The sequence below is a fragment of the Salmo trutta genome, chromosome 29, assembly GCF_901001165.1.
Source record: "Salmo trutta chromosome 29, fSalTru1.1, whole genome shotgun sequence".
Classification (NCBI taxonomy): domain Eukaryota; kingdom Metazoa; phylum Chordata; class Actinopteri; order Salmoniformes; family Salmonidae; genus Salmo; species Salmo trutta.
In genome coordinates, this window is record NC_042985.1 from 18,634,214 (window position 1) to 18,659,230 (window position 25,017).

At 44.1% G+C, this 25,017-nt stretch overlaps 1 protein-coding gene across 1 annotated transcript in view; it reads left to right on the forward strand.

The window, feature by feature from the left end:
* Window positions 1-22,302, forward strand: part of LOC115167046 (transcription initiation factor TFIID subunit 4) — a 107,919-nt gene extending 85,617 nt beyond the window's left edge. The window contains exon 14 of the mRNA XM_029721084.1: window positions 21,972-22,302. Within this exon, the coding sequence (XP_029576944.1) occupies window positions 21,972-22,142 (171 nt within the window). The 3' untranslated portion in view covers window positions 22,143-22,302. The remainder of the gene's footprint in view (window positions 1-21,971) is intronic.
* Window positions 22,303-25,017: the final 2,715 nt, after the last annotated feature.

Genomic DNA, 25,017 nt, shown 5'->3' on the forward strand with positions numbered 1-25,017 from the left:
CTTAATTTTTTTTTTCTCTCGCTTTTCCACTGCTCTCCCATTTGATCAATTTAAATGGAATGGATGGAAATAAAAACAGACTGCACTAATAATAATACCATGCTCAGAACTGGACGTCCTTGTTAGGTTCCAGTGTTGTTTCTTCCTTCTTTTTTTCCTAGCTATTCCTGGACATTAAACAAGCGATATCTCCAGCAAAAACAGAACGGTCTACAGACTTCACACTAGAATACCCCCGCAGTTCTATCAAGCCATGCAAATGACTTTCATTTCACCACACTGGGGTTTGAGACGTGCGTGTATGATATATTTATTTCTAAACACAAAGTCTGCTCAGTCTCTTATGTTCCAGAACTCTGGGGACGACAATTATTTGTCAGCTGCTTTTCATTTAGGTCGGTGGCCCCGGCGCCTCCCTCCCTGTCCCCTCAGTGTCCTCTGAGATTAGAGAAGGGGTCCACAGTTAATTGCCCAAATCATTAAATGTAACGTTGGTCTCAATAAATATATTCACCCAGCTGTTTGGTGAGGTACACGGTTCATTAAGCCCTGCACTTGTTTGTCGTTTGCCTAATTAAGATTTAGAATCGATCATTGAGTGCCGTAATGTACAGTGTAGTATAGCCTAGCCAGGCTTGTTGTACAGGGCCTGGGTGCCTGTCTTCTTTATCTTGGGTGTTAAGGAAAGACATCCGCTTGATAAAGCTCTACCATTTAGCATACTGACTGCAATGGGAATTAGCACATCCTGTGCTAATTAACAAGCCCAATTAACTGTGAAATTCAGGCATTTTCTACAAATAATCTCAGCAGAATTCAGACATCATCACCCTAGACGGTATCATCATCTACCTCTCAATGAAGAGAAAGAGAGGGAGAATAAGACTTGTGATTTTGGAGAGGTGCTCGACAATTGTTTGTTTTGCTCAAAGGTAATAATTTGTTGTAGAACCCCATAGGTTAAGTTGTTATTCGTCTAGTATATCACATTACAAAGGTGTTCATAGTCTCAGGTGGGTTGGATCAATGTAGCACACTTCCTTAAGAGGGCCACCACATACGTTACTGAAAACGACATTTCTATTGGATGATGCTTTTTTTATCTGGTTGAATAGCCTAATTGCCGTTCTAGAACTGAGAGCAAAGAATTCAAATAAACAGACTGATTGCTCCTATTTCTGAGTGAAGCATTAACAAGCCAGAGGGAGCGTTAAGTCTTTGTTCTCTGAGGAGAAGTACGGTACAACAGAGCTTTGTTATGGTTGGAGTGAGATCAGCTGGCCAACATGTAACTAACTAACCCAAGGCTCTCCTGACCACTTCTTACAAGTTCATTTACTGTTCCCCCAAAACACGAAACAAAGAATTGTCATCGCTCGAGAGAACTTCGCTCTGTGGCTTTTGTGTCTCATTCCCATTTTGATTCATTATCACATGTATTTTTTAGATTGCATCAATTATGTATTTGTTGGACTAATGAACACTCTCTCGACTGATAGAACTTTGGGAGTTTGAGTTGTGAGTGTGAAGAACCGGATTTGGTCTGCCCAGATTGCGTCAGTGTGGCTGATTACATGTCAGTTGAGAGCAATAGATGTGGTCTTGCTGCAAGGCTTGGTGGGTCTTTGTCAGTGTTTATATGAACCCACAATGAAGGAGAGGGAGCCAGGGGAAGTAAACATACCTCCTGGGTCAGACTGGATTACTGTATGCACTGTGTGTGTGTGTGTGTGTCTGTGTGTGTGTGTGGTCCCTGGTTGAGGGGCTGACCCGTTGACAAGCATTAAACAGGCCCCTGCTGGCCTTATTACCTGTCAATTACATCCACTCTGCTGTCTGACAGAGGACACTACTACGGTGTAAACCAGGAACGTTACATCCACTCTGCTGTCTGACAGAGGACACTACTACGGTGTAAACCAGGAACATTACATCCACTCTGCTGTCTGACAGAGGACACTACTACGGTGTAAACCAGGCACATTACATCCACTCTGCTGTCTGACAGAGGACACTACTACGGTATAAACCAGGAACATTACATCCACTCTGCTGTCTGACAGAGGACACTACTACGGTGTAAACCAGGAACATTACATCCACTCTGCTGTCTGACAGAGGACACTACTACGGTGTAAACCAGGAACATTACATCCACTCTGCTGTCTGACAGAGGACACTACTACGGTGTAAACCAGGAACATTACATCCACTCTGCTGTCTGACAGAGGACACTACTACGGTGTAAACCAGGCACATTACATCCACTCTGCTGTCTGACAGAGGACACTACTACGGTGTAAACCAGGAACATTACATCCACTCTGCTGTCTGACAGAGGACACTACTACGGTGTAAACCAGGCACATTACATCCACTCTGCTGTCTGACAGAGGACACTACTACGGTGTAAACCAGGCACATTACATCCACTCTGCTGTCTGACAGAGGACACTACTACGGTGTAAACCAGGAACATTACAGCCACTCTGCTGTCTGACAGAGGACACTGCTACGGTGTAAACCAGGAACGTTACATCCACTCTGCTGTCTGACAGAGGACACTACTACGGTGTAAACCAGGCACATTACATCCACTCTGCTGTCTGACAGAGGACACTGCTACGGTGTAAACCACGCACATTACATCCACTCTGCTGTCTGACAGAGGACACTGCTACGGTGTAAACCAGGCACATTACATCCACTCTGCTGTCTGACAGAGGACACTGCTACGGTGTAAACCAGGAACATTACATCCACTCTGCTGTCTGACAGAGGACACTACTACGGTGTAAACCAGGCACATTACATCCACTCTGCTGTCTGACAGAGGACACTACTACGGTGTAAACCAGGAACATTACATCCACTCTGCTGTCTGACAGAGGACACTACTACGGTGTAAACCAGGCACATTACATCCACTCTGCTGTCTGACAGAGGACACTACTACGGTGTAAACCAGGAACATTACAGCCACTCTGCTGTCTGACAGAGGACACTACTACGGTGTAAACCAGGCACATTACATCCACTCTGCTGTCTGACAGAGGACACTACTACGGTGTAAACCAGGAACATTACATCCACTCTGCTGTCTGACAGAGGACACTACTACGGTGTAAACCAGGAACATTACATCCACTCTGCTGTCTGACAGAGGACACTACTACGGTGTAAACCAGGCACGTTACATCCACTCTGCTGTCTGACAGAGGACACTACTACGGTGTAAACCAGGAACATTACATCCACTCTGCTGTCTGACAGAGGACACTAATACGGTGTAAACCAGGAACATTACATCCACTCTGCTGTCTGACAGAGGACACTACTACGGTGTAAACCAGGCACATTACATCCACTCTGCTGTCTGACAGAGGACACTACTACGGTGTAAACCAGGCACATTACATCCACTCTGATGTCTGACAGAGGACACTACTACGGTATAAACCAGGCACATTACATCCACTCTGCTGTCTGACAGAGGACACTACTACGGTGTAAACCACGCACATTACATCCACTCTGCTGTCTGACAGAGGACACTGCTACGGTGTAAACCAGGCACATTACATCCACTCTGCTGTCTGTCAGAGGACACTGCTACGGTGTAAACCAGGAACATTACATCCACTCTGCTGTCTGACAGAGGACACTACTACGGTGTAAACCAGGCACATTACATCCACTCTGCTGTCTGACAGAGGACACTACTACGGTGTAAAGCAGGCACATTACAGCCACTCTGCTGTCTGACAGAGGACACTACTACGGTGTAAACCAGGCACATTACATCCACTCTGCTGTCTGACAGAGGACACTACTACGGTGTAAACCAGGCACATTACATCCACTCTGCTGTCTGACAGAGGACACTACTACGGTGTAAACCAGGAACATTACATCCACTCTGCTGTCTGACAGAGGACACTACTACGGTGTAAACCAGGCACATTACATCCACTCTGCTGTCTGACAGAGGACACTACTACGGTGTAAACCAGGCACATTACATCCACTCTGCTGTCTGACAGAGGACACTACTACGGTGTAAACCAGGAACATTACATCCACTCTGATGTCTGACAGAGGACACTACTACGGTGTAAAGCAGGCACATTGCATGGCGCTGTGCTCACGGTGATTTGGATGCTGTGCAGTAGCAGTTTAACAGGAAGTCTACCATTGACTGGGAACACAATGGCTTTGGGTGTGTTTGAATATCAGGCAGCGCTGGAGGTGTTAGTTGGCAGGGCGGGCGCCGGTGGGCACTCCCGCAGCCGCCCGCCCCTGGTGCAGGAAGAATGAAGCACTTCCTTTTACATTATATGTAATTATTATGGCAGACAAGGGTGTGGGTTTAATACCGAGTCAATATGTAGATAAGGTTTTATACATACACACAGTTAGATTAGCTGCCTGAGAAGACGAAATGCTGTTACTGTAGAACAGGTTGCCAAAACGCTGTGCAGGTATACTGAGGAAGCCTTTAGAGCCACTGCAGGAGAAATCTTTTGAAAGAAATTAAGCTTCCTGAGGACGTGAAGAAGGCTGGGGGGAGTGTGAGGATGAGTCCCAATAACTGAAGACAAACAGGGAGCTGCACATCTCTTCTTAACCTTTGACCCTGTGGGCATCTCTCCTAATTGGCCTGAATGGAGCCTCGACTCCTCCCCTAATCACCTACGTATGCTTCTCATACTCTCTAGTACTGTTCACTTTTTCCATCAAGTCCCACAAAGCTGAACACCATGTCAAGAAAATAAGGATTTTTAAATTAGATGGAAAATGTGCTGTAAATGTCCCAGGTTTGACAACCCCTTTCAATATGACACCCACACTTGGGTAGGTAGGTCAAACATGCACATGGAGTTGCTCTTTAGAAATAAACTCCTCAAGTTTCAGTTGGTTCTTTCTGGGGCATCTATATAAAACATGAAGATCATCTCTGTCTGTCCCCTGCAGACCCAGGATGTTAATCAGAGCTGCTCTTCAGACGTAACCTACTCCCCCTGACTTTAATGACACACTGTAGCTACACGCTTTATACACGCTTTACATCAGGTGGGGATTGGTGACAGGAGCAGTACAGGGACAGAGCGTACCACGGCTAAGGCGATAGTTTGCAAAAAGGACCCATTTATTTGAGATCAAGGACCTGTTTAGAGTTTGAACCTCCACTGGAAAACTCCTCTCTAATATCTCAGTGATCTGCATAAGCAGTCCCTTGGTGCACTGGGTTACATTACATGTTCCTTGGAAGTGAAAAGTGTCGCTTCTCGTATGTGGTTTTATGGGAAAACATTGACAGTTCTGGGTAGATGGGTAGAGTGTGGTGCTCTGGGATCTACTCGTGTGCCTATAGTTTCCCTCCCATTACACTGTGAAGTCAGGCTCTATTAGTACCACAGTACGATGCTCTATAGTTCTCTAATGTTGGCCACCATTACGCTAGTCTACTTTGTTCTCCCCAATTAGGCCATTTCTGTCTGGGATGTGTTCAGTAATGTGTTCAGTGTCTGGTCATCCTTTACTCTTTCCTGAGTAGCTTCTTTATTTCTGTTTGCTGGTTCCTGTCCAAGTTTAGGAGTGATTCACTTCAACAAAGACATCTGAGTCGGACCACAGCCCTCATTTGGCATCTTTCTTAAAGGCCCAATGCAGCTGTTTTTATATCAAAATCAAAAAATGTCTGGGTAACAATGAACTACCACACTGTTATAGTTTTCCCTTAAAATTGAAATAAAATAAATAGCTTTTTAGCAAAAAACAAGAATTTTGCTAGGACAGTCTGGGAGTGGTCTGAGTGGGGAGGGGAAAACTTAAAACTAGCTGTTATTGGCAAAGAAGTTTGGAACTCTCTTTCTTATTGGTCTATTAATCAGTTTACAGCATGGTGATGTCATCAGGCAAGCTGAAACTCCCGCTCTGTGTAGATTGTATTTTCAACCAGCAACTATCAGGAAATAATAATGATCACATTTTTTCACTCTTTCACAGTGTTAGTTTCATCAGCTGTTGCACAATATAATATAAAATACAGGAACAACTGAATTTTCACTGCACTGGGCCTTTAAAAGTAGCTAACCATCAGTTGAAAAACACCCCGACCAGTGCCTTGGTTATTAACTCAGTCACCACCCTCTCATTCAACTTGAATTAAAAATGTAAAACCATAAGAAATGACACTGCCACACCATTTAAAGTGTGTATAAACCAACAAGGGCTCATTAGCAGAGTACTTCTGAAGACAAGCATTCTGACTTGAGACTCATTACACTTTCCCCATTTTAACTCTAATTGGGTTCATTTTATATATGAAACGCTCTGAATATTTAATGCAGAAAAAGTTTGGCACAACTGATACTTTATGAACAGCAGTTCTGAAGATACTTGCCCCGATACATGACCCAGGTTATCAAGCATGTACAGTATTATCCTATTAGTAGTCTGTTGTGTTGCTCTAGATAGAACTTCAGAATGGGTTGCTAGGATGGATGGTGGTTCCATGTTCAACAGTCTAATAGTCTTATTGTTTAAATGTCCATGTCTTTTAATGTTAAAAGACAAAGACATTTCATGTTGGGTCTAATCAATTTGATTTAGGTAATAACAGCTCTGTTGTTGTACCACTGACAAACAATAGAGCTCATCTGACCATCAACCCCACAATGCTATTACCAACTTTAACATGGAGGATATAACCTAGTTAATATATTAAAGTCTCTTCATTTGGTAAGATAGTCACCTAGTCCAGCTAAGAGCGATGCAATTAAACATATAGAAAAAGATGTTATGTTTTTTGTTGTAGTTTCTGCCATCTCCGACTCGCTCCTCAACAAAATCTTTTGTTTCTCTGAGGTTGGAAAATAAAAAACAGCCCAGAATCTGTTTCCAGGCACGGAAGTTTGAAGTTCTTTGTTTGGAAGGAAGGTTCCGGGTGCTGCACACTGTTTAGCTTGGTGACCCTGTGACTGTCTTCTGATGAGTTGTATGAGCAGCCCTCCAGAATACTGCTTCAGGTTCAGCTTTCATCTTAGCAGTAACCTGTGGACTTTGAAACTCAAGGCGATGGAATTGCAGCTTTGTCAGTACACTACTAATTAGAAAATTCCTAACCTAAAGCAAGATGTTTTAATTATGTGTTGTGTCAACGAGTTTGCAGATTTAATCCATGGTTGGTACACACTCAAGTGTACCTCGAACTGTGTTGTTGTACTCGCACCGTAAATCAACTGTTAGGGATTTGTTTTAAGGCTCTTTTTCCCTTTCCCTCTCTATCTGCCCCTATAACCTTCTGCCTTCTCATCCTCCATGTTTGTTTTAAGGCTCTTTTTCCCTTTCCCTCTCTATCTGCCCCTATAACCTTCTGCCTTCTCATCCTCCATGTTTGTTTTAAGCCATCACATGCTTAAGTAGCCAAACTAGATGGTGAGTTAATGTGTTAGCTCGTGAAAAAGCTGGTCTGATTTGCGTTGGTTTGTGTTGTGTGTGAGGCTGAACAGTGTGACAGCTAGGCTATAGAGCTGTAGCTGGGTGTAGACTACAGCGCTGGTCTGTTGCTGTGAGTCAGTGTGAGGAAAGCCAGGAAAGGGTTAAACAGAAATTGAGCGGGGATGCTGGGGGCAGCAGTGCTGCAGAACATAGCAGTGTTCGTGCGAAGGCAAGTCATTTCCCGAAACACTGCAGACACATGGCCTGCGGCGCTCTGAAACCTTTGGAGACCAAAATGGCTTGCAGGAGTTAGAAGTAATAAGGTGTTTTTTTGCCTTCTTTCTCCTTGACTGAAATTCTGCACGGTTGCTATGCATTATTGCCATGGAGCTGGGTAGCAGTTTTTATGTTTTATGTGGGTATTAAGATGCTCTGCAACTGGCATTTTTTTGTAGATTTGTTGTTCTTTAGTGGAGAACCAAATGCAAGTTGTTTGTTTTGAAAGTAATTCCTACATTTTTTTGATCATGATCAGAATACCAGACCTGACTCTTTTTCTCTCGTATTTGTTCAGTTTTTCCTTCTTTGTAATCTTTTCAAGGACAAAGGGAAAATATGAGACCCTTTTTAGATTAAAATGACTATATTTACCTAGCATGGTTGAACATGCTCTCTCTCTCTCTCTCTCTCTCTCTCTCTCTCTCTCTCTCTCTCTCTCTCTCTCTCTCTTTCTCTCTCTGTTTTATGATCATTGTCATAGTGCTTTCCTGCTGGTGTATGGTTTCCTACAGAATAGGACCTCTCTATGAGCCCTGACCCTCCACAAGGTCAGATAAAGGGCAATCTGTGTACGAGTCTGAACATAAACCTGCAGTATTAGTCCAGTCTTCCTCTGTCCTCTCTCCCATCCTGACCCCCTGATTACCAGCAGACTGAACCAAAGCCTTTTCATCCCCTGCCCTGGTTCTGTTAATCTTGGCTTGCCTTCTCTTTGTGGTTCAAAGAGGGGCTCCGGCATATAATCTGGTGTATGGTACATCTGTGAATTATTATTCTAATTCTTTTTACGTTTATTAGAGCTGAATAAACTCCACATCAAATACATCACTTGGGCGATGTCAAAAGGCCCGGGGCAAATCAGCCGACATCTGTTAACTCTTTCAAAATGGCCTCATCCAGCATGTCTGTGGGCGTATAGGGAAGAGGGAGAGAAAGAAAGAGAGAGAGAGAGAGAAAGAAAGAAAGAGGGAGAGAGAGAGATGGGGAGAGAGAAAAGAGTGGGAGAGAGAGGGAGAAGGAAATGGAGGGAGTGGGAGAAAGAGAGGGAGAGAAAGAGAGAGAGGGGCTCTGTTGCTGATTAATGGCTGCCGTAGGAGAGAGGGAGAGGCGGTTGGGCAGACGGAGAGTGCAGACCGAGCGTGGAGAGAGAGGGACAGCACTCCCACGGCTGGGCTACACACTATAAACAGAACTGAGGGAAGAGAGGAGGAGAGGAGCGTTCCCTGGTTGAAATGCAGCGTGGAGGTGAACATGTGGGAAAGCTTTGTGTTCCTGGCACACTGTCAGTCAGTCGCTACGGTGGTGATGGGAGGGCCTTTTCCTAACTTCACAGAGCAGGGCGGCGGGCCGGGCTCTTTGACTAAGAGGGACTAACACACTAACCCTTTCACCACCGTCTGACCACTGGTCCCCCATTAGATGTTCCCAGTTGCACAGCCAGTCAGCCACAGTCATGACTGTTGTACTGTTAATGTCTGGTTGTCCCTTGTCACATTAACTCCTGGTTTAGCTTGTCAATAAAGAGGTTTCCTTTGTAAGTTTGTTTGTAAGTCAGAGAATCCATTTTTTTGCCTTGAGTTTCAGGCTTTATGAACATGTAGAAAGGGATGGTTTAACATGGAAGTTGTAGGTTAATATGTACATACAGCCCACATAGCCAGGCTACTCCTTGACCTTACAGATTTTTTCCCAGAATGTGAAACACACACATTAGATGACTTTTGGAGAAACTGTGCAGACTGCTGTGTGCATATGCACTTTTGTCTGTCTGTGTGTGTACGTGTGTGTCTGCAGCCACCTCTCCTCCCACCACCTGTCTGCAGCCACCTCTCCTCCCACCGCCTGTCTGCAGCCTCCTCTCCTCCCAGCCCCCTGTCTGCAGCCTCCTCTCCTCCCACCGCCTGTCTGCAGCCTCCTCTCCTTCCAGTTCCCTGTCTGCAGCCTCCTCTCCTCCCATCGCCTGTCTGCGGCCACCTCTCCTCCCACCGCCTGTCTGCAGCCACCTCTCCTCCCACCGCCTGTCTGCAGCCACCTCTCCTCCCACCGCCTGTCTGCAGCCTCCTCTCCTCCCACCGCCTGTCTGCAGCCTCCTCTCCTCCCACCGCCTGTCTGCAGCCTCCTCTCCTCCCACCGCCTGTCTGCAGCCACCTCTCCTCCCACCGCCTGTCTGCAGCCTCCTCTCCTCCCACCGCCTGTCTGCAGCCACCTCTCCTCCCACCGCCTGTCTGCAGCCACCTCTCCTCCCACCGCCTGTCTGCAGCCACCTCTCCTCCCACCGCCTGTCTGCAGCCACCTCTCCTCCCAGTTCCCTGTCTGCAGCCTCCTCTCCTCCCACCGCCTGTCTGCAGCCACCTCTCCTCCCAGTTCCCTGTCTGCAGCCTCCTCTCCTCCCAGTTCCCTGTCTGCAGCCACCTCTCCTCCCACCGCCTGTCTGCAGCCACCTCTCCTCCCACCGCCTGTCTGCAGCCTCCTCTCCTCCCACCACATGTCTGCAGCCACCTCTCCTCCCACCGCCTGTCTGCAGCCACCTCTCCTCCCACCGCCTGTCTGCAGCCACCTCTCCTCCCACCCCCTGTCTGCAGCCACCTCTCCTCCCACCGCCTGTCTGCAGCCTCCTCTCCTCCCACCGCCTGTCTGCAGCCTCCTCTCCTCCCACCGCCTGTCTGCAGCCTCCTCTCCTCCCACCCCCTGTCTGCAGCCACCTCTCCTCCCACCGCCTGTCTGCAGCCACCTCTCCTCCCACCGCCTGTCTGCAGCCATCTCTCCTCCCACCGCCTGTCTGCAGCCACCTCTCCTCCCACCGCCTGTCTGCAGCCACCTCTCCTCCCAGTTCCCTGTCTGCAGCCTCCTCTCCTCCCAGTTCCCTGTCTGCAGCCACCTCTCCTCCCACCCCCTGTCTGCAGCCACCTCTCCTCCCACCGCCTGTCTGCAGCCTCCTCTCCTCCCACCACCTGTCTGCAGCTACCTCTCCTCCCAGTTCCCTGTCTGCAGCCTCCTCTCCTCCCAGTTCCCTGTCTGCAGCCACCTCTTCTCCCACCCCCTGTCTGCAGCCTCCTCTCCTCCCACCGCCTGTCTGCAGCCACCTCTCCTCCCACCGCCTGTCTGCAGCCTCCTCTCCTCCCACCGCCTGTCTGCAGCCTCCTCTCCTCCCACCCCCTGTCTGCAGCCACCTCTCCTCCCACCGCCTGTCTGCAGCCACCTCTCCTCCCACCGCCTGTCTGCAGCCACCTCTCCTCCCACCGCCTGTCTGCAGCCACCTCTCCTCCCACCGCCTGTCTGCAGCCACCTCTCCTCCCAGCCCCCTGTCTACAGCCAGCTCTCCTCCCACCGCCTGTCTGCAGCCACCTCTCCTCCCACCGCCTGTCTGCAGCCTCCTCTCCTCCCACCACCTGTCTGCAGCCTCCTCTCCTCCCACCACCTGTCTGCAGCCACCTCTCCTCCCACCGCCTGTCTGCAGCCTCCTCTCCTCCCACCACCTGTCTGCAGCCTCCTCTCCTCCCAGCCCCCTGTCTACAGCCAGCTCTCCTCCCACCGCTTGTCTGCAGCCACCTCTCCTCCCACCGCCTGTCTGCAGCCTCCTCTCCTCCCACCCCCTGTCTGCAGCCTCCTCTCCTCTCTACAGAGTGCTGATCCAGCAGTATTGGCTCTGCTGGGCCAACCAACCCAACCCTCTCTGTGCTGGGTAGAGCTGTGTGTGTGCCAGGAAAAGTGGGCCATTAACCCTCAGCCCGAAGGTGTGACCTGAGCCAAATCCAATATTGTCTCCAGCATCAAGGCCCGGTGCCACTCAAGTTCAAAGCTGCTGATCAGCAGAAAGACCCTAAACAATAAAGGACCAAATGCTAATTCCTAAGACACCTAGGAGCTTCAACACCACCAGACAATTAGCCAGGAGAGGAGAGGAGTGAGAGAAGGAGAGAGAAAACATACATTATTAATCAAAAGTAAATTTAGCAAAGTGGGGACTAATCTTGGCCCTCTCTGCACCCAAGGTTGAACAGTAGATTAGGGAAGATAGAAAATATTGAAGGTAGACTGACCTGAGCTCACCATTTCCTCACTGTGGAAGAAAGAAATCCTCCCTTTATGGTATAGATACTATCCTATGGTAATGAGTGAATAACACAGCAGTGTATGGAAGCATCCTCTTGCTGTCTTCCTGATCAGTTTGTGTGCTGAAATATGTAGGCGCCATAATGATACTGATTGTACACTATGCACATCATGTGAGTTGTATTGTTGTGTGTTTCTGCATGTACGTGCACATCCACGCTCCCTGTTCTCTCCCAGCCACGGTGAACTGCAGTGTGTCTATCCCATTGGCACACTGTCATGTAAGAGTGTGGAGGTGAGGAGGTAAGGGCTGTAGCCAGTGTTAGGGGACTGGGGCCCTTCTCTAGAGTATCCAGTCTCTATAGTCAACTCTCCTCTCAGCCCCCTGTCCTCTCCTCAGGTTCTCCACAGCTCTGTCTGTCTGTGTGTCTCAGGGCCACAAACAACTGAAACGTCTGAAAGGATGTATCGAGGTATCCCTGTGTGTGTTGCAGGATGGATATGTCATGTGACATAATGCCTCGCAGCACCCATCACAGATAAAATGACAGATGCTGCTTTTTGCCTCGTGGATCTTTCTCAGTAGCAAAGACGATTTTGCAAAGACGAACTCTCTTTGTCAGTCTCTCTGCCTCTATCTCTCTCTCCACGGTGACCTTACGAAGCGTGCCATTCTGCCGTTCATTTAATGTCAGACACCATTACTATATAATTGCTGTTGACGGGAAAAGTGTGGTGTTTTGACTTCTCGCCTCTCCTTATATCTGACACTCAGCCATCTGCTTTGTTTTGTGTTTGTGAGTGTATTTTCCTATTTCCCCCCTTAACATGAGTCAACATGCATTTGAAAGAGGGATTGGTCTCCATAGATACAGACAACAACAGACCGTGTGTTTGGGTTGCTGGCAGGTTGCAGAGGCTTATTAAGATGAGGGGAGGGGAGGAGGAAGAGAAGAGGCTGCCTGCGACGCTGCTGCGTTAGCTAAGTGAAATCAGCTTGGCTCGCTGGCAGCAGGCTGACCTTTCTCCCTGTATTTGGATCACTTACCTAGGCTGAGGCTCGCCATGAACCGGGTCCCCACAGGAGATGAGTGAGGCATTCTGGGAGCTCCAGACCACGAGGCTAGGGGGCTAGTAGTGATGTCCAGGGCTACTGCCCATCCCCACCTCCCTCCTCACCCCTCCATGCCAGCGGCCACCCGCCCCGTCTGTCCAGGTGGATGGATGGCTTTGATTGGTGGAGTGTGTTGCTGTGTCGCAGGGCGGTGGGGTGAGTGGCAATAATTGGCATGGCAGCGGGCAGGCCCATCTTTCACGTGTGGTCAGTCGTGATTGGCCTGATGAGCCAGGCAGGGTGAGGGTAGGGGCGCTCCTTCCCAGTGAGGACCCTGGGGACGGAGGAGACAGACGGAGGCCTGTCCCGTGTGCACCTCCACCCCGACTGGCCCTCCCGACTTGTCAACATCACTGACAGGAACAGATGTGTGGAGGGAGGCATGGGAGGGACAAATGGAACTCTATTCCCTATATAGAGCACTACTTTTGACCAGAGCCATATGAGTACTATAGTGCACTCTGTAGGGAATAACGTTTGACCAAAGCCATATGAGTACTATAGTGCACTCTATAAGGAATGACTTTTGACCAGAGACCTATGAGTACTATAGTGCACTCTGTAGGGAATAACGTTTGACCAGAGCCATATGAGTACTATAGTGCACTCTATAAGGAATTACTTTTGACCAGAGACCTATGAGTACTATAGTGCACTCTGTAGGGAATAACGTTTGACCAGAGCCATATGAGTACTATAGTGCACTCTATAGGGAATAACTTTTGACCAGAGACCTATGAGTACTATAGTGCACTCTATAGGGAATAACTTTTGACCAGAGCTCTATGAGTACTATAGTGCACTCTATCATCTGATCTTCATCAGAAGGCACTTCCAGAAATCCCAGGTCCACAATAAATGTTGTTTTGTTCGATAAAGTCCATAATTTATGTCCAAATAACGCCTTGTTTTTTCCGCGTTCAGTAAGCTACTCCAAGTGTAGGAAGCGTGGCCAAAATGTCACGACGAAAAGTCAAAAAAAGTTATATTTACATTCGTTCAAACATGTCAAACGTTGTATAGCATCAATCTTTAGGGCCTATTTAACTTAGAACTTAAAAAATATTCCAACCGGACGATTCCAGTGTCTTGAAAAACGTTTTGGAACACAGCTACCCCTCATGTGAACGCGCGCCAATGAACTCATTTGCTTTCCTGAGTCAACAACTTCCAACTTCCTCTGTTCGCTCTCTGTTCATCATAGACGCCTCAAACAACTTTCTAAAGACTGTTGACATCTAGTGGAAGCGTTAGGAAGTGCAAAATGAACCCTAAGTCACTGTGTGTTCGATAGGCAATGACTTGAAAGGACTACAAGCACCAGACTTCCCACTTCCTGGTTAGATTTTTCTCAGGTTTTTGCCTGCCATATGAGTTCTGTTATACTCACAGACACCATTCAAACAGTTTTAGAAATTTCTGAGTGTTTTCTATCCAAATCTATTAATAATATGCATATTCTAGTTCCTGGGCCCGAGTAGTAGGCCGTTAAATTTGGGTACGTTTTTCATCCGGCCGTGAAAATACTGCCCCCTACCCTAGAGAAGTTAATCGGAATGGCCGATTAATTAGGGCCGATTTCAAGTTTTCATAACAATCGGCAAGCGGTGTTTTTGGCCACCGATTTGCCGATTTGTAAAAATGTTGATTATTATTATTATGATTTTTTTTTTACACCTTTATTTAACTAGGCAAGTCAGATTAAGAACACATTCTTATTTTCAATGACGGCCTAAGAACGGGGGTTAACTGCCTTGTTCAGGGGGGATTCGGGGATTCATTTTTGCAACCTTCCGGTTACTAGTCCAACGCTCTAACCACCTGCCTTACATTGCACTCCATGAGGAGCCTGCATGGCAGGCTGACTACCTGTTACGTGAGGGCAGCAAGAAGCTAAGGTAAGTTGCTAGCTAGCATTAAACTTATCTTATAAAAAACTATCAATCTTAACATAATCACTAGTTAACTACACATGGTTGATGATATTACTAGTTTATCTAACGTGTCCTGCGTTGCATATAATCGATGCGGTACCTGTTAATTTCTCATTGAATCACAACCTACTTCGACAAACGGGTGTTGATTTAACAAGCGCATTTGCAAAAAAAGAACTGTCGTTGCACCAATGTACCTAACCATAAACATCAATGCCTATCTTTAAAACCAATACACAAGTATATATTTTTAAACCTGCATATTTAGTTAATATTGCCTGCTAACATGAAATTGTGTCACTTATCTTGCGTTCATTGCACGCAGTCAGGGTATTTGCAACAGCTTGGGCCGCCTGGCTAGTTGCGAAGTAATTTGGCAGAATTTTTACGTAATTATGACATAACATTGAAGGTTGTGCAATGTAACAGGAATATTTAGACTTAGGGATGCCACCCGTTAGATAAAATATGGAACGGTTCCGTATTTTCGAGATGATAGTTTCCGGATTCGACCATATTAATGACCTAAGGCTGGTATTTCTGTGTGTTATCATGTTATAATTAAGTCTATGATTTGATATTTGATAGAGCAGTCTGACTGAGCGGTGGTAGGCACCAGCAGGCTCGTAAGCATTCATTCAAACAGCACTTTCGTGCGTTTTGCCAGCAGTTCTTCGCTGTGCTTCAAGCTGTTTATGACTTCAAGCCGGGTGGGTATAATTTGTGGAACGTTCCAACAGGAATCTATTCCAAAAACGTTGTAAATAACAACGTTGCCAAAAAACAACGCATACAAAGTTGTATAGCGGCAGAATAAGATACCGGGTAGGGCAATTTCATTGCGTTTTTCACTCATCACGTTTATTCTGAAAAATGTCTGTCCTCACTCTGGTTGCCTATGGGCAAACATTAAGAATAAGCTACGTGGTGAGTTGATGCCTATTCGGCAGCTAGTTAGCTAGGTTTGTATGCGTTGCTACTTTGTATGCGTTGTTGGTTGGCAACCTTTTACTTAACGTTTTTTGGAGCAGATTCCTGTTGGAACGTTTCACAAATTATACCCACCCCTTCAAGCCTATCAACTCCCAAGATTAGGCTGGTGTAACCGATGTGAAATGGCTAGCTAGTTAGCGGGGTGCGCGCTAATAGCGTTTCAAACGTCACTCGCTCTGAGACTTGGGAGTGGTTGTTCCCCTTGCTCTGCATCGGTAACGCTGCTTCGAGGGTGGCTGTTGTCGATGTGTTCCTGGTTCGAGCCCAGGTAGGAGCGAGGAGAGGGACGGAAGCTATACTGTTATACTGGCAATACTAAAGTGCCTATAAGAACATCCAATAGTCAAAGGTATATGAAATACAAATCGTATAGAGAGAAATAGTCCTATAATAACTACAACCTAAAACTTCTTACCTGGGAATATTGAAGACTCTTGTTAAAATGAACCACCAGCTTTCATATGTTCCCATGTTCTGAGCAAGGCACTTAAACGTTAGCTTTCTTACATGGCACATATTGCACTTTTACTTTCTTCTCCAACACTTTGTTTTCCATTATTTAAACCAAATTGAACATGTTTCATTATTTACTTGAGGCTAAATTGATTTTATTGATGTATTATATTAAGTTAAAATAAGTGTTCATTCAGTATTGTTGTAATTGTCATTATTACAAATAAATACATGTTTTAAAAAATTGGCCGATTAATCGGTATCAGCTTTTTTGGTCCTCCAATAATCGGCATCGGTACCGGCATCGAAAAATCATAATTGGTCGACCTCTATACTATAGTGCACTCTATAGGGAATAAGTTTTGACCAGAGCCCTATGAGGACTATAGTGCACTCTCTGTGGAATGACTTTTGACCAGAGACCTATGAGTACTATAGTGCACTCTATAGGGAATAACTTGACCAGAGCTCTATGAGTACTATAGTGCACTCTATAGGGAATAACTTTTGACCAGAGCCCTATGAGTACTATAGTGCACTCGATAGGGAATAACTTTTGACCAGAGCCCTATGGGTACTATAGTGCACTCTATAGGGAATAAGGTTCTATTTGGGACGCAACCTAGAGACTGCAGAGAGGCTGTGGCCACCCTTACTCTACTCTCCAGTGGTTTGCAGGGTATTTGAAGATAGATACTGTCATGTATACAAAGTCTATAGGGTGAGTTTGTACAACTGCACTGTAGTCTTGGGTCCTGAAAATCCATACCTTTCATATGCTTACAATTAGGCTCTGTCTATACAACTGTATGTTTATAGAGCGGTGCAATCAATGTAATTGTGGGAGGGTGTTATGGGGAGTTCCTAACGGAAATGTCTGTCTTATTTCTTTCTGCCTGGGTTACAGTGGGTGAGTGGGCATTTTGGTGGATTTGCTACCTGATGTTTTTCATTTGGAAGCGTAAACGGTTATCTGTGATTTATATCAAGGTTCTGTATACACTCATTCTATATTTTAAGTTTCCCGCTTCTTTGCATAGAATTGAATACAAACAAGGAGTTTGTTTCAGAATGGAAAAGTCAGCTCAGATCTATGTCAGCTGATTTGTTTATCTAGAGAAAATGTGTTCATTTCCAGGGCGATATAAAGAGCTATGAAGACAGTTAAATATGAACGATGTCTTCTCCCTCAGTCTGAGTACATCAAGATTGTTTTCATGATCTTCACATCCTGCTAGTTTAAGTGCAAAGTAATGCTATAAATGATTTTGTATTGTACACTAGAATGCACCTAAAGTTCTGGACTTTATTAGTGAATCAGCTTTGATCTCGTTCTCTTACTCTAAAAGAGGGTTTTACTTTGTTAAAACTGAAGTAAGGGCTTGTAAGTAAGCATTTCACTGTAAGGTCTACCTGTTGTATTCGGTTCATGTGACAAATAACATTTGATTTGATGTGAAGTAAGTGTATGTGCCTAATTGTTGAGAGAGGCTAGCCTATATGCAGCACTCAGATGTTTCCTCTCTAACACAGATGTGTTCATTTTTAGACATGGGAAACAGTCAAGGTACAGTTGAAGTCGGAAGTTTACATACACCTTAGCCAAATACATTTAAACTCAGTTTTTCACAATTCCTGACATTTAATCCTAGTAAAAATTCCCTGTCTTAGGTCAGTTAGGATCACCACTTTATTTTAAGAATGTGAAATGTCAGAATAATAGTAGAGAGAAATATTTATTTGAGCTTTTATTTCTTTCATCACATTCCTAGTGGGCCTGTCAAGGCTGTGGGTAACTGGTGAAAGGAGTCAGGCGCAGGAGAACAGAGAAGCGTGAACAAGGTATTTAATTAAAGAAAACACCAGTATAAACACAATACTATGGTGCTGGAAAAATACCGGTACCACGAAATAAACGGCCGTAATAACAAAACCCGGTAACAATATACCAGCCGTCAGATACAGCCTTACAATAAAACAAACATGGGGGAAACCAGAGAAACAGAGAAACCAGAAAAACAGGGAAACAGCCACTGTGACCCCAATTTAAGACACTTCCGGTTGGCACAGGAAGCTTAACGTAAACACATATCCTCATTGGGGTAGGCTTTTACAGAATCCTGAGTTTAAAGTCTTTATGTTAAGAACTGACTGATTTACACAGGGTTGAATGCAGTGATTTTCACTATCTGCAGGTTGGTTATATCAAAACACCTTTAGGGTGTTTTTAACCACTTACGGTTGCTCCAGGAAGCTTAGAATTGACACAGGTAGACCTCATAGTAGCCTGATGGATTGTCATCGAAGACGGGTTCATAAGGCGTTCATAACCCACATAGGCTTCAGGTTGAATTTAGGGGAATAGGCAATATATTCCTATGGGGAGAGAAGGCATTGCAAACTGTTTGATGTAAACTCCTTCTTTTCACTGTTAAACTCTCTGGGGTATGTGGGACACACTGCCAACAGCCAGTGAAATAGCAGGGCGCCAAATTCAAAACAACAAAAATCTCATAATTCAAATTTCTCAAACATACAACTATTATATCCCATTTTAAAGATACACTTCTCGTTAATCCAACCACATTGTCCAATTTCAAAAAGGCTTTACGGTGAACGCATAACATTAGATTATGTTAGGACAGCACCTAAACAAGAAAAACCACACAGCCATTTTCCAAGCAAGGAGAAGCGTTACAAAAACCAGAAATACAGCTACAATTAATCACTAACCTTTGATGATCTTCATCAGATGGCACTCATAGGACTTCATGTTACACAATACATGTATGTTTTGCTCGATAAAGTTCATATTTATATCCAAAAACCCCATTTTACATTGCCGTGTAATGTTCAGAAATGTTTTGCCTCCCAAAACTTCCGGTGAATGAGCACATCAATTTACAGAAATACTCATCATAAACGTTGATAAAATATTCAACTGTTATTCAAAGAATTATAGATACACTTCTCCTTAATACAACCGCTGTGTCAGATTTCAAAAAAGCTTTACAGAGAAAGCAAATTCTGCAATAATCTGAGTACAGCACTCAGATATCAAAACAAGCCATACCTGCCATTTTGGAGTCAACAGAAATGACAAAAATGACATTATAAATATTCACTTACCTTTGATGATCTTCATCGGAATGCACTCCCAGGAATCCCAGTTCCAGAATAAATGTTTGTTTTGTTCGATAATGTTCATCTTTATGTCCAAATACCTCCATTTTGTTTGCGTGTTAGGTTCACTATTCCAAATGCAAGGCACGCGCTTAAGTCCAGACGAAAAGTCAAAAAAGTTATACTGCAGTTTGTAGAAACATGTCAAACGATGTATAGAATCAATCTTTAGGATGTTTTTATCATAAATCTTCCATAATATTCCAACCGGATGATTCCTTTGTCTTCAAAAAAGAAAAGGAACACAGCTAACTCTAATGTGAGTGCGCGCGATTGAGCTCATGTCATTTTCTCAGTCATCTGATTCTAATGGCTCTTATTCTCTCCCCAGTCACAGTAGAAGCATGAAACAACGTTCTAAAGACTGTTGACATCTAGTGGAAGCCTTAGGACGTGCAAAATGACCCCATTGACACTGTATACTGGATAGGGAATCACTTGAAAAACTACAACCTCAGATTTCCACACTTCCTGGTTGGATTTTTTCTCAGGTTTTTGCCTGCCATATGAGTTCTGTTATACTCACAGACATCATTCAAACAGTTTTAGAAACTTCAGAGTGTTTTATATTCAGATCTACTAATAATATGCATATCCTACCTTCTGGGCCTGAGAAACAGGCAGTTTACTACGGGCACGCTTTTCATTCGGACGTCAAAATACTGCCCCCTACCCCGATGAAGTTAAGCTCCGCACTGTGTCACTCCATCCTTTGTGTGTGTGTGTGTGTGTGTGTGTGTATGTGTGTGTGTGTGTGTGTGTGTGTGTGTGTGTGTGTGTGTGTGTGTGTGTGTGTGTGTGTGTGTGTGTGTGTGTGAGAGAGTTTTTTCTTTGACATCTGTTGGGAGAAATTACTGCTTTACAGTTCATGAGGGTTGCCTAATTACACATATGAAGTTTTGAAAAGATTTGACCTTTTTAACACTTTCAAACAGCCCCTTGACAAATTGGGAAAATCAAAAGAAATCAGCCAAGACCTCAGAAAAAACGGATACTTCCACAAGTCTGGTTCATCCTTGGGAGCAATTTCCAAACGCCTGAAGGTACCACGTTCATCTGTACAAACAATAGTACGCAAGTAAAAACACCATGGGGCCACGCAGCCGTCATACCGCTCAGGAAGGAGACGCGTTCTGTCTGCTAGAGATGACTGTACTTTCGTGCAAAAAGTGCAAATCAGTCCCAGAACAACAGCAAAGGACCTTGTGAAGATGCTGGAGGAAACAGGTACAAAAGTATCTATATCCACTGTGAAACAAGTCCTATATCGACATAACCTGAAAGGCCGCTCAGCAAGGAAGAGGCCACTGCTCCAAAACCGCCATACAAAGCCAGACTACAGTTTGCAGCTGCACATGGGGACAAAGATCGTACTTTTTGTGGAAATATGAAACAAAAATAGAACTGTTTGGCCATAATGACCATCGTTATGTTTGGAGGAGAAAGGGGGATGCTTGCAAGCCGAAGAACACCATCCCAACCGTGAAGCACAGGGATGGCAGCATCATATTGTGGGGGTGCTTTGCTGCAGGAGGGACTGGTGCACTTCACAAAATAGATGGTACAATGAGGGAGGAAAATTATGTGGATATATTGAAGCAACATCTCAAGACATCAGTCAGGAAGTTAAAGCTTGGTTGCAAATGAGTCTTCCAAGTGGAAAATGACCCCAAGCATACTTCCACAAAGTTGTGGCAGAATGGTTTAAGGACAACAAAGTCAAGGTATTGGAGTGGCCATCACAAAGCCCTGACCTCATCCTATAGAGAATTTGTGGGCAGAACTGAAAAAGTGTGTGCGAGCAAGGAGGCCTACAAACCAAACTCAGTTACACTAGCTCTGTCAGAAGGAATGGGCCAAAATTCACCCAACTCATTGTGGGAAGCTTGTGGAAGGCTAACCAAAAACGTTTGACCCAAGTAAAACAATTGAAAGGCAATGCTACCAAATACTAATTGAGTGTATGTACATTTCTGACCCACTGGGAATGTGATGAAAGAAATAAAAGCTTAAACAAATCATTCTCTCTACTGTTATTCTGACATTTCCCATTCTTAAAATAAAGTGGTGATCCTAACTGACCTTAGACAGGGACATTTTTACTAGGATTAAATGTCAGGAATTGTGAAAAACTGAGTTTAAATGTATTTGGCTGAGGTGTATGTAAACCTCCGACTTCAACTGTATATCTTCAACAGGTTGGGTGACTTAGACACAGAGGAGTGAAGGCGTTCACAGTATTGAAAGCCTTGTCATGATTGGATGATATTGATGTTAGAGATCTGTTGTCTCTTACTTACTTTACCTTCCCCTCTATCTGTCTCTTTTCTCTGTCTCTTCTCTCTGTCTGTCTGAGCGCCAACTCAAACATTTTGAATTTGATTTGGTTATTTAATTCTTACCAGCCACCTACAGCCGCTAGCCTTGGAGCACATGATGTACATGATGTTGGTGTACATGATGTTGAAATGGATATGTTATCCCAGGACTTCCCCTTGTCCTCCTCTCCCTCTCCCCAGGTATCAGGCAGCTCAGTGGGGTCGCCGGGCGCCTCCTCCTCCCCCTCCACGTCGTCACAGCGGCAACGTCAACGCATCACCCGCGTCAACCTCAGGGACTTCATCTTCTACATGGAGCAGGAGAGAGAGACAGCCCACTCACTTCTGCTCTACCGGGCTCTGCTCAAATAGCACCCTCTCCCTCCCAGCACCCTCCTCTCTCTCCCTTACCATCTCCTTCTACTCCTGCAACGTGCCTTCAATCGGGTCAGATGTTTCAGCTCAGTGTCTGTGTTGTGATGTTGATTAACATAGCTTTTGATATAAAGTCTAGAGAAAAAACTCACTAAAATATATTGTATGTGTCTTTATCTGTTTTAGCTTCATGATAAATACACTGAGTACCAAACATTAAGAACACCTTCCTAATATTGCCCTTTTGCCTTTTGCCCCCAGAACAGCCTCAGTTCATCGGGGCATGGACTTTACAAGGTGTCGAAAGTGTTCGACCGGGATGCTGGCCCATGTTGACTCCAATGCTTCCCACAGTTGTCAAGTTGGCTGGATGTCCTTTGGGTGGTGGACCATTCTTGATACACACGGGAAACTGTTGAGCGTGAAAAACCCAGCAGTGTTGCAGTTCTTGACACAAACCGCTGCCATACCCCGTTCAAAGGCATTTAAATCTTTTGTCTTGACCATTCACCCTTTGAATTGCACACGTGCGCAATCCATGTCTCAAAAGCCCTTCTTTAACCTGTCTCCTCCCCTTCATCTACACTGATTGAAGTGGATTTAACAAGTGACATCAATAAGGGATCATAGCGTTCACCTGCAGTCTCCTGGTCAGTCTATGTTATGGAAAGAGCAGGTATCCTTAATGTTTTGTACACTCAGTGTATATGTATTTAGAGTGTTGAATTTAAGGCCATGGTGATGCAAACTCCTTGGGTATTATTGGGACTGGGTTTTTAAGGAGAGATGTGTTTTTGTGTCTAAGGACCTGAGCCAGTACTTTTTCCATGTCAGTTGTAAATTTGATGTCCCAGGCGAAATACTGAATGAACCATCTCAAAGTGATTTTCTTTAAAATAATCATATTCTGAACTTAATACAGCCTACAATATTCTCTGAACGTATTTGTTGAACAAAGTTCAGTGAATATGGTTACACAAAACTAACAATTCATAGAGTAGTCTGATTCTTTATACCAGAAAATGACCAGAGCAGCTTTTTGGAACATTTATCTTCAGAAAATGAATTACAGCAGAACAGAAATCGAGCTCTTTAAATGTAAATAGTCATTTTGAATACTTTTAAACAGCATGTATGATATTTTTACCACATGTAATGTTAATGACTCAATACTGAGATATTCTGTAAAATCATGTGCATTGAAATTTGTTATGATTAGAATGTTATTTTATTTGGATCCCCATTAGCTGACGCCATGACGACAGCTAGTCTACCTGGGGTCCGACACAAAACGAAAAAGACATTACAGACAAAAATACTTTATAATTTACATACAGTACACTTAAAAACATGAACAAATGTAAAATACCTGAAAGGTAACATTTAACTGTCAATAAGCAAATTGTATTCTTTGTATTCTTTCACTTTATAAACTTTGTTTTAATACAATGCAGATAGTCTTATCCAATCCAACAGGTCAATAATTAAACAATGGTCAGAGTTTCCACAGTCCACCAATATGGTGGATTCTGGCCAGTCACCCATTGAGCAAGGCACAGCAGTCTCTCTCTGTACCCAAATTTATGGAGAGATTCATTTTTTCTAGATGTCCCTGTAGAATTTAGATGTTGGCCATCTGTCTTATTGTTTGTGTCCATTTCCACAATACTTTAGGTTGTCTGAAGAACTTATTCTGTGAAGCCAGGCCCATACCCTCAGCAGACGCCCAGAGTGCAGTATGGTCGTTCGACAAGCAGCTCCCATCTTAGGGTTTCCTCTGTTTCACTTCAAGACTATTAACAATACATATCAGATGTGTGAGGAGCTGGACAGTTGTTGAAGTACAGTTTTGAGAATTCTTCATTTTAGCCTAATATTGACATTGCAATGTTTTTAGAGTTGTATGTGTTTATGTTCTCTCTAGAATGACAGATAGGAGACTAATGCCTCTCTGTCAGTAGCTATAGATCCTTGTCATTAGGGTCCAACTCTGCAAGGCCTCAGTGTTGTCACCTGTTTCTGACCATCCTCTTATTAACATGGCCTTTCTCTTATTGGTTGGTTTTGAATACACTAGCCTCTATGCAGCTTCTGTCTTGTGTCGCTTTGTCATTTATTTGTTGAATGGGCAACATTTGAAATGAATGTGCATTGAAGTTGCTTTACTAACAGCACTATTATATTCAGTTTTTTTTTTTACTTATACAATGAGAAAAAAACAGAACGCCGTGTTACCAATGTATAGAAAAAAATAGTTCCTGTCTCTTTAGCATCAAACAGTATTGTCAGCTGGTGTTGAAAGGAAACTTATTTTTTAACTATTTATATATTCTTCTTTTGAGTTCTTTTTTCATTGGCATTTCATTTGCCACATTTTAGGCAATGCAATTTTATCTCAAAATTACTTATAGTTGAAGAAATTGAAGTTTAAAAGCACAAACATACCTATTTGTTCAGTGGTTATTAATATTTTAATAATTATTTGTATGATTTCTGATAAATAAATAAGCAGGAGAACATTTCTACTACTTCAGCTTTTTAGCCAAAATATAAGGATTACTGATGTACTCAGTTGGAAAATGTTTTAATGTATGGATAATTTGTAAATATTGTTTACAAGACCATGTGTTTATTAGGACTATGTTATTTTTGGTAAACTCTGTACATATCCTGAAAATGTCCTGTTTGTGTGAAAAACATACTTCTGTATTTGTACCTATTTTGTAAAGGAATAAATAAACTGTTTACTAAACTAAGCAGACACAGACTTTTGTGATTTAAGTAGAATTTCTTTGAATATCCATAATATCCATATCCATCTGTAATATGTTTAGTAACACTTGATACCATACCAGTTCTGTAGTTAAGCAGA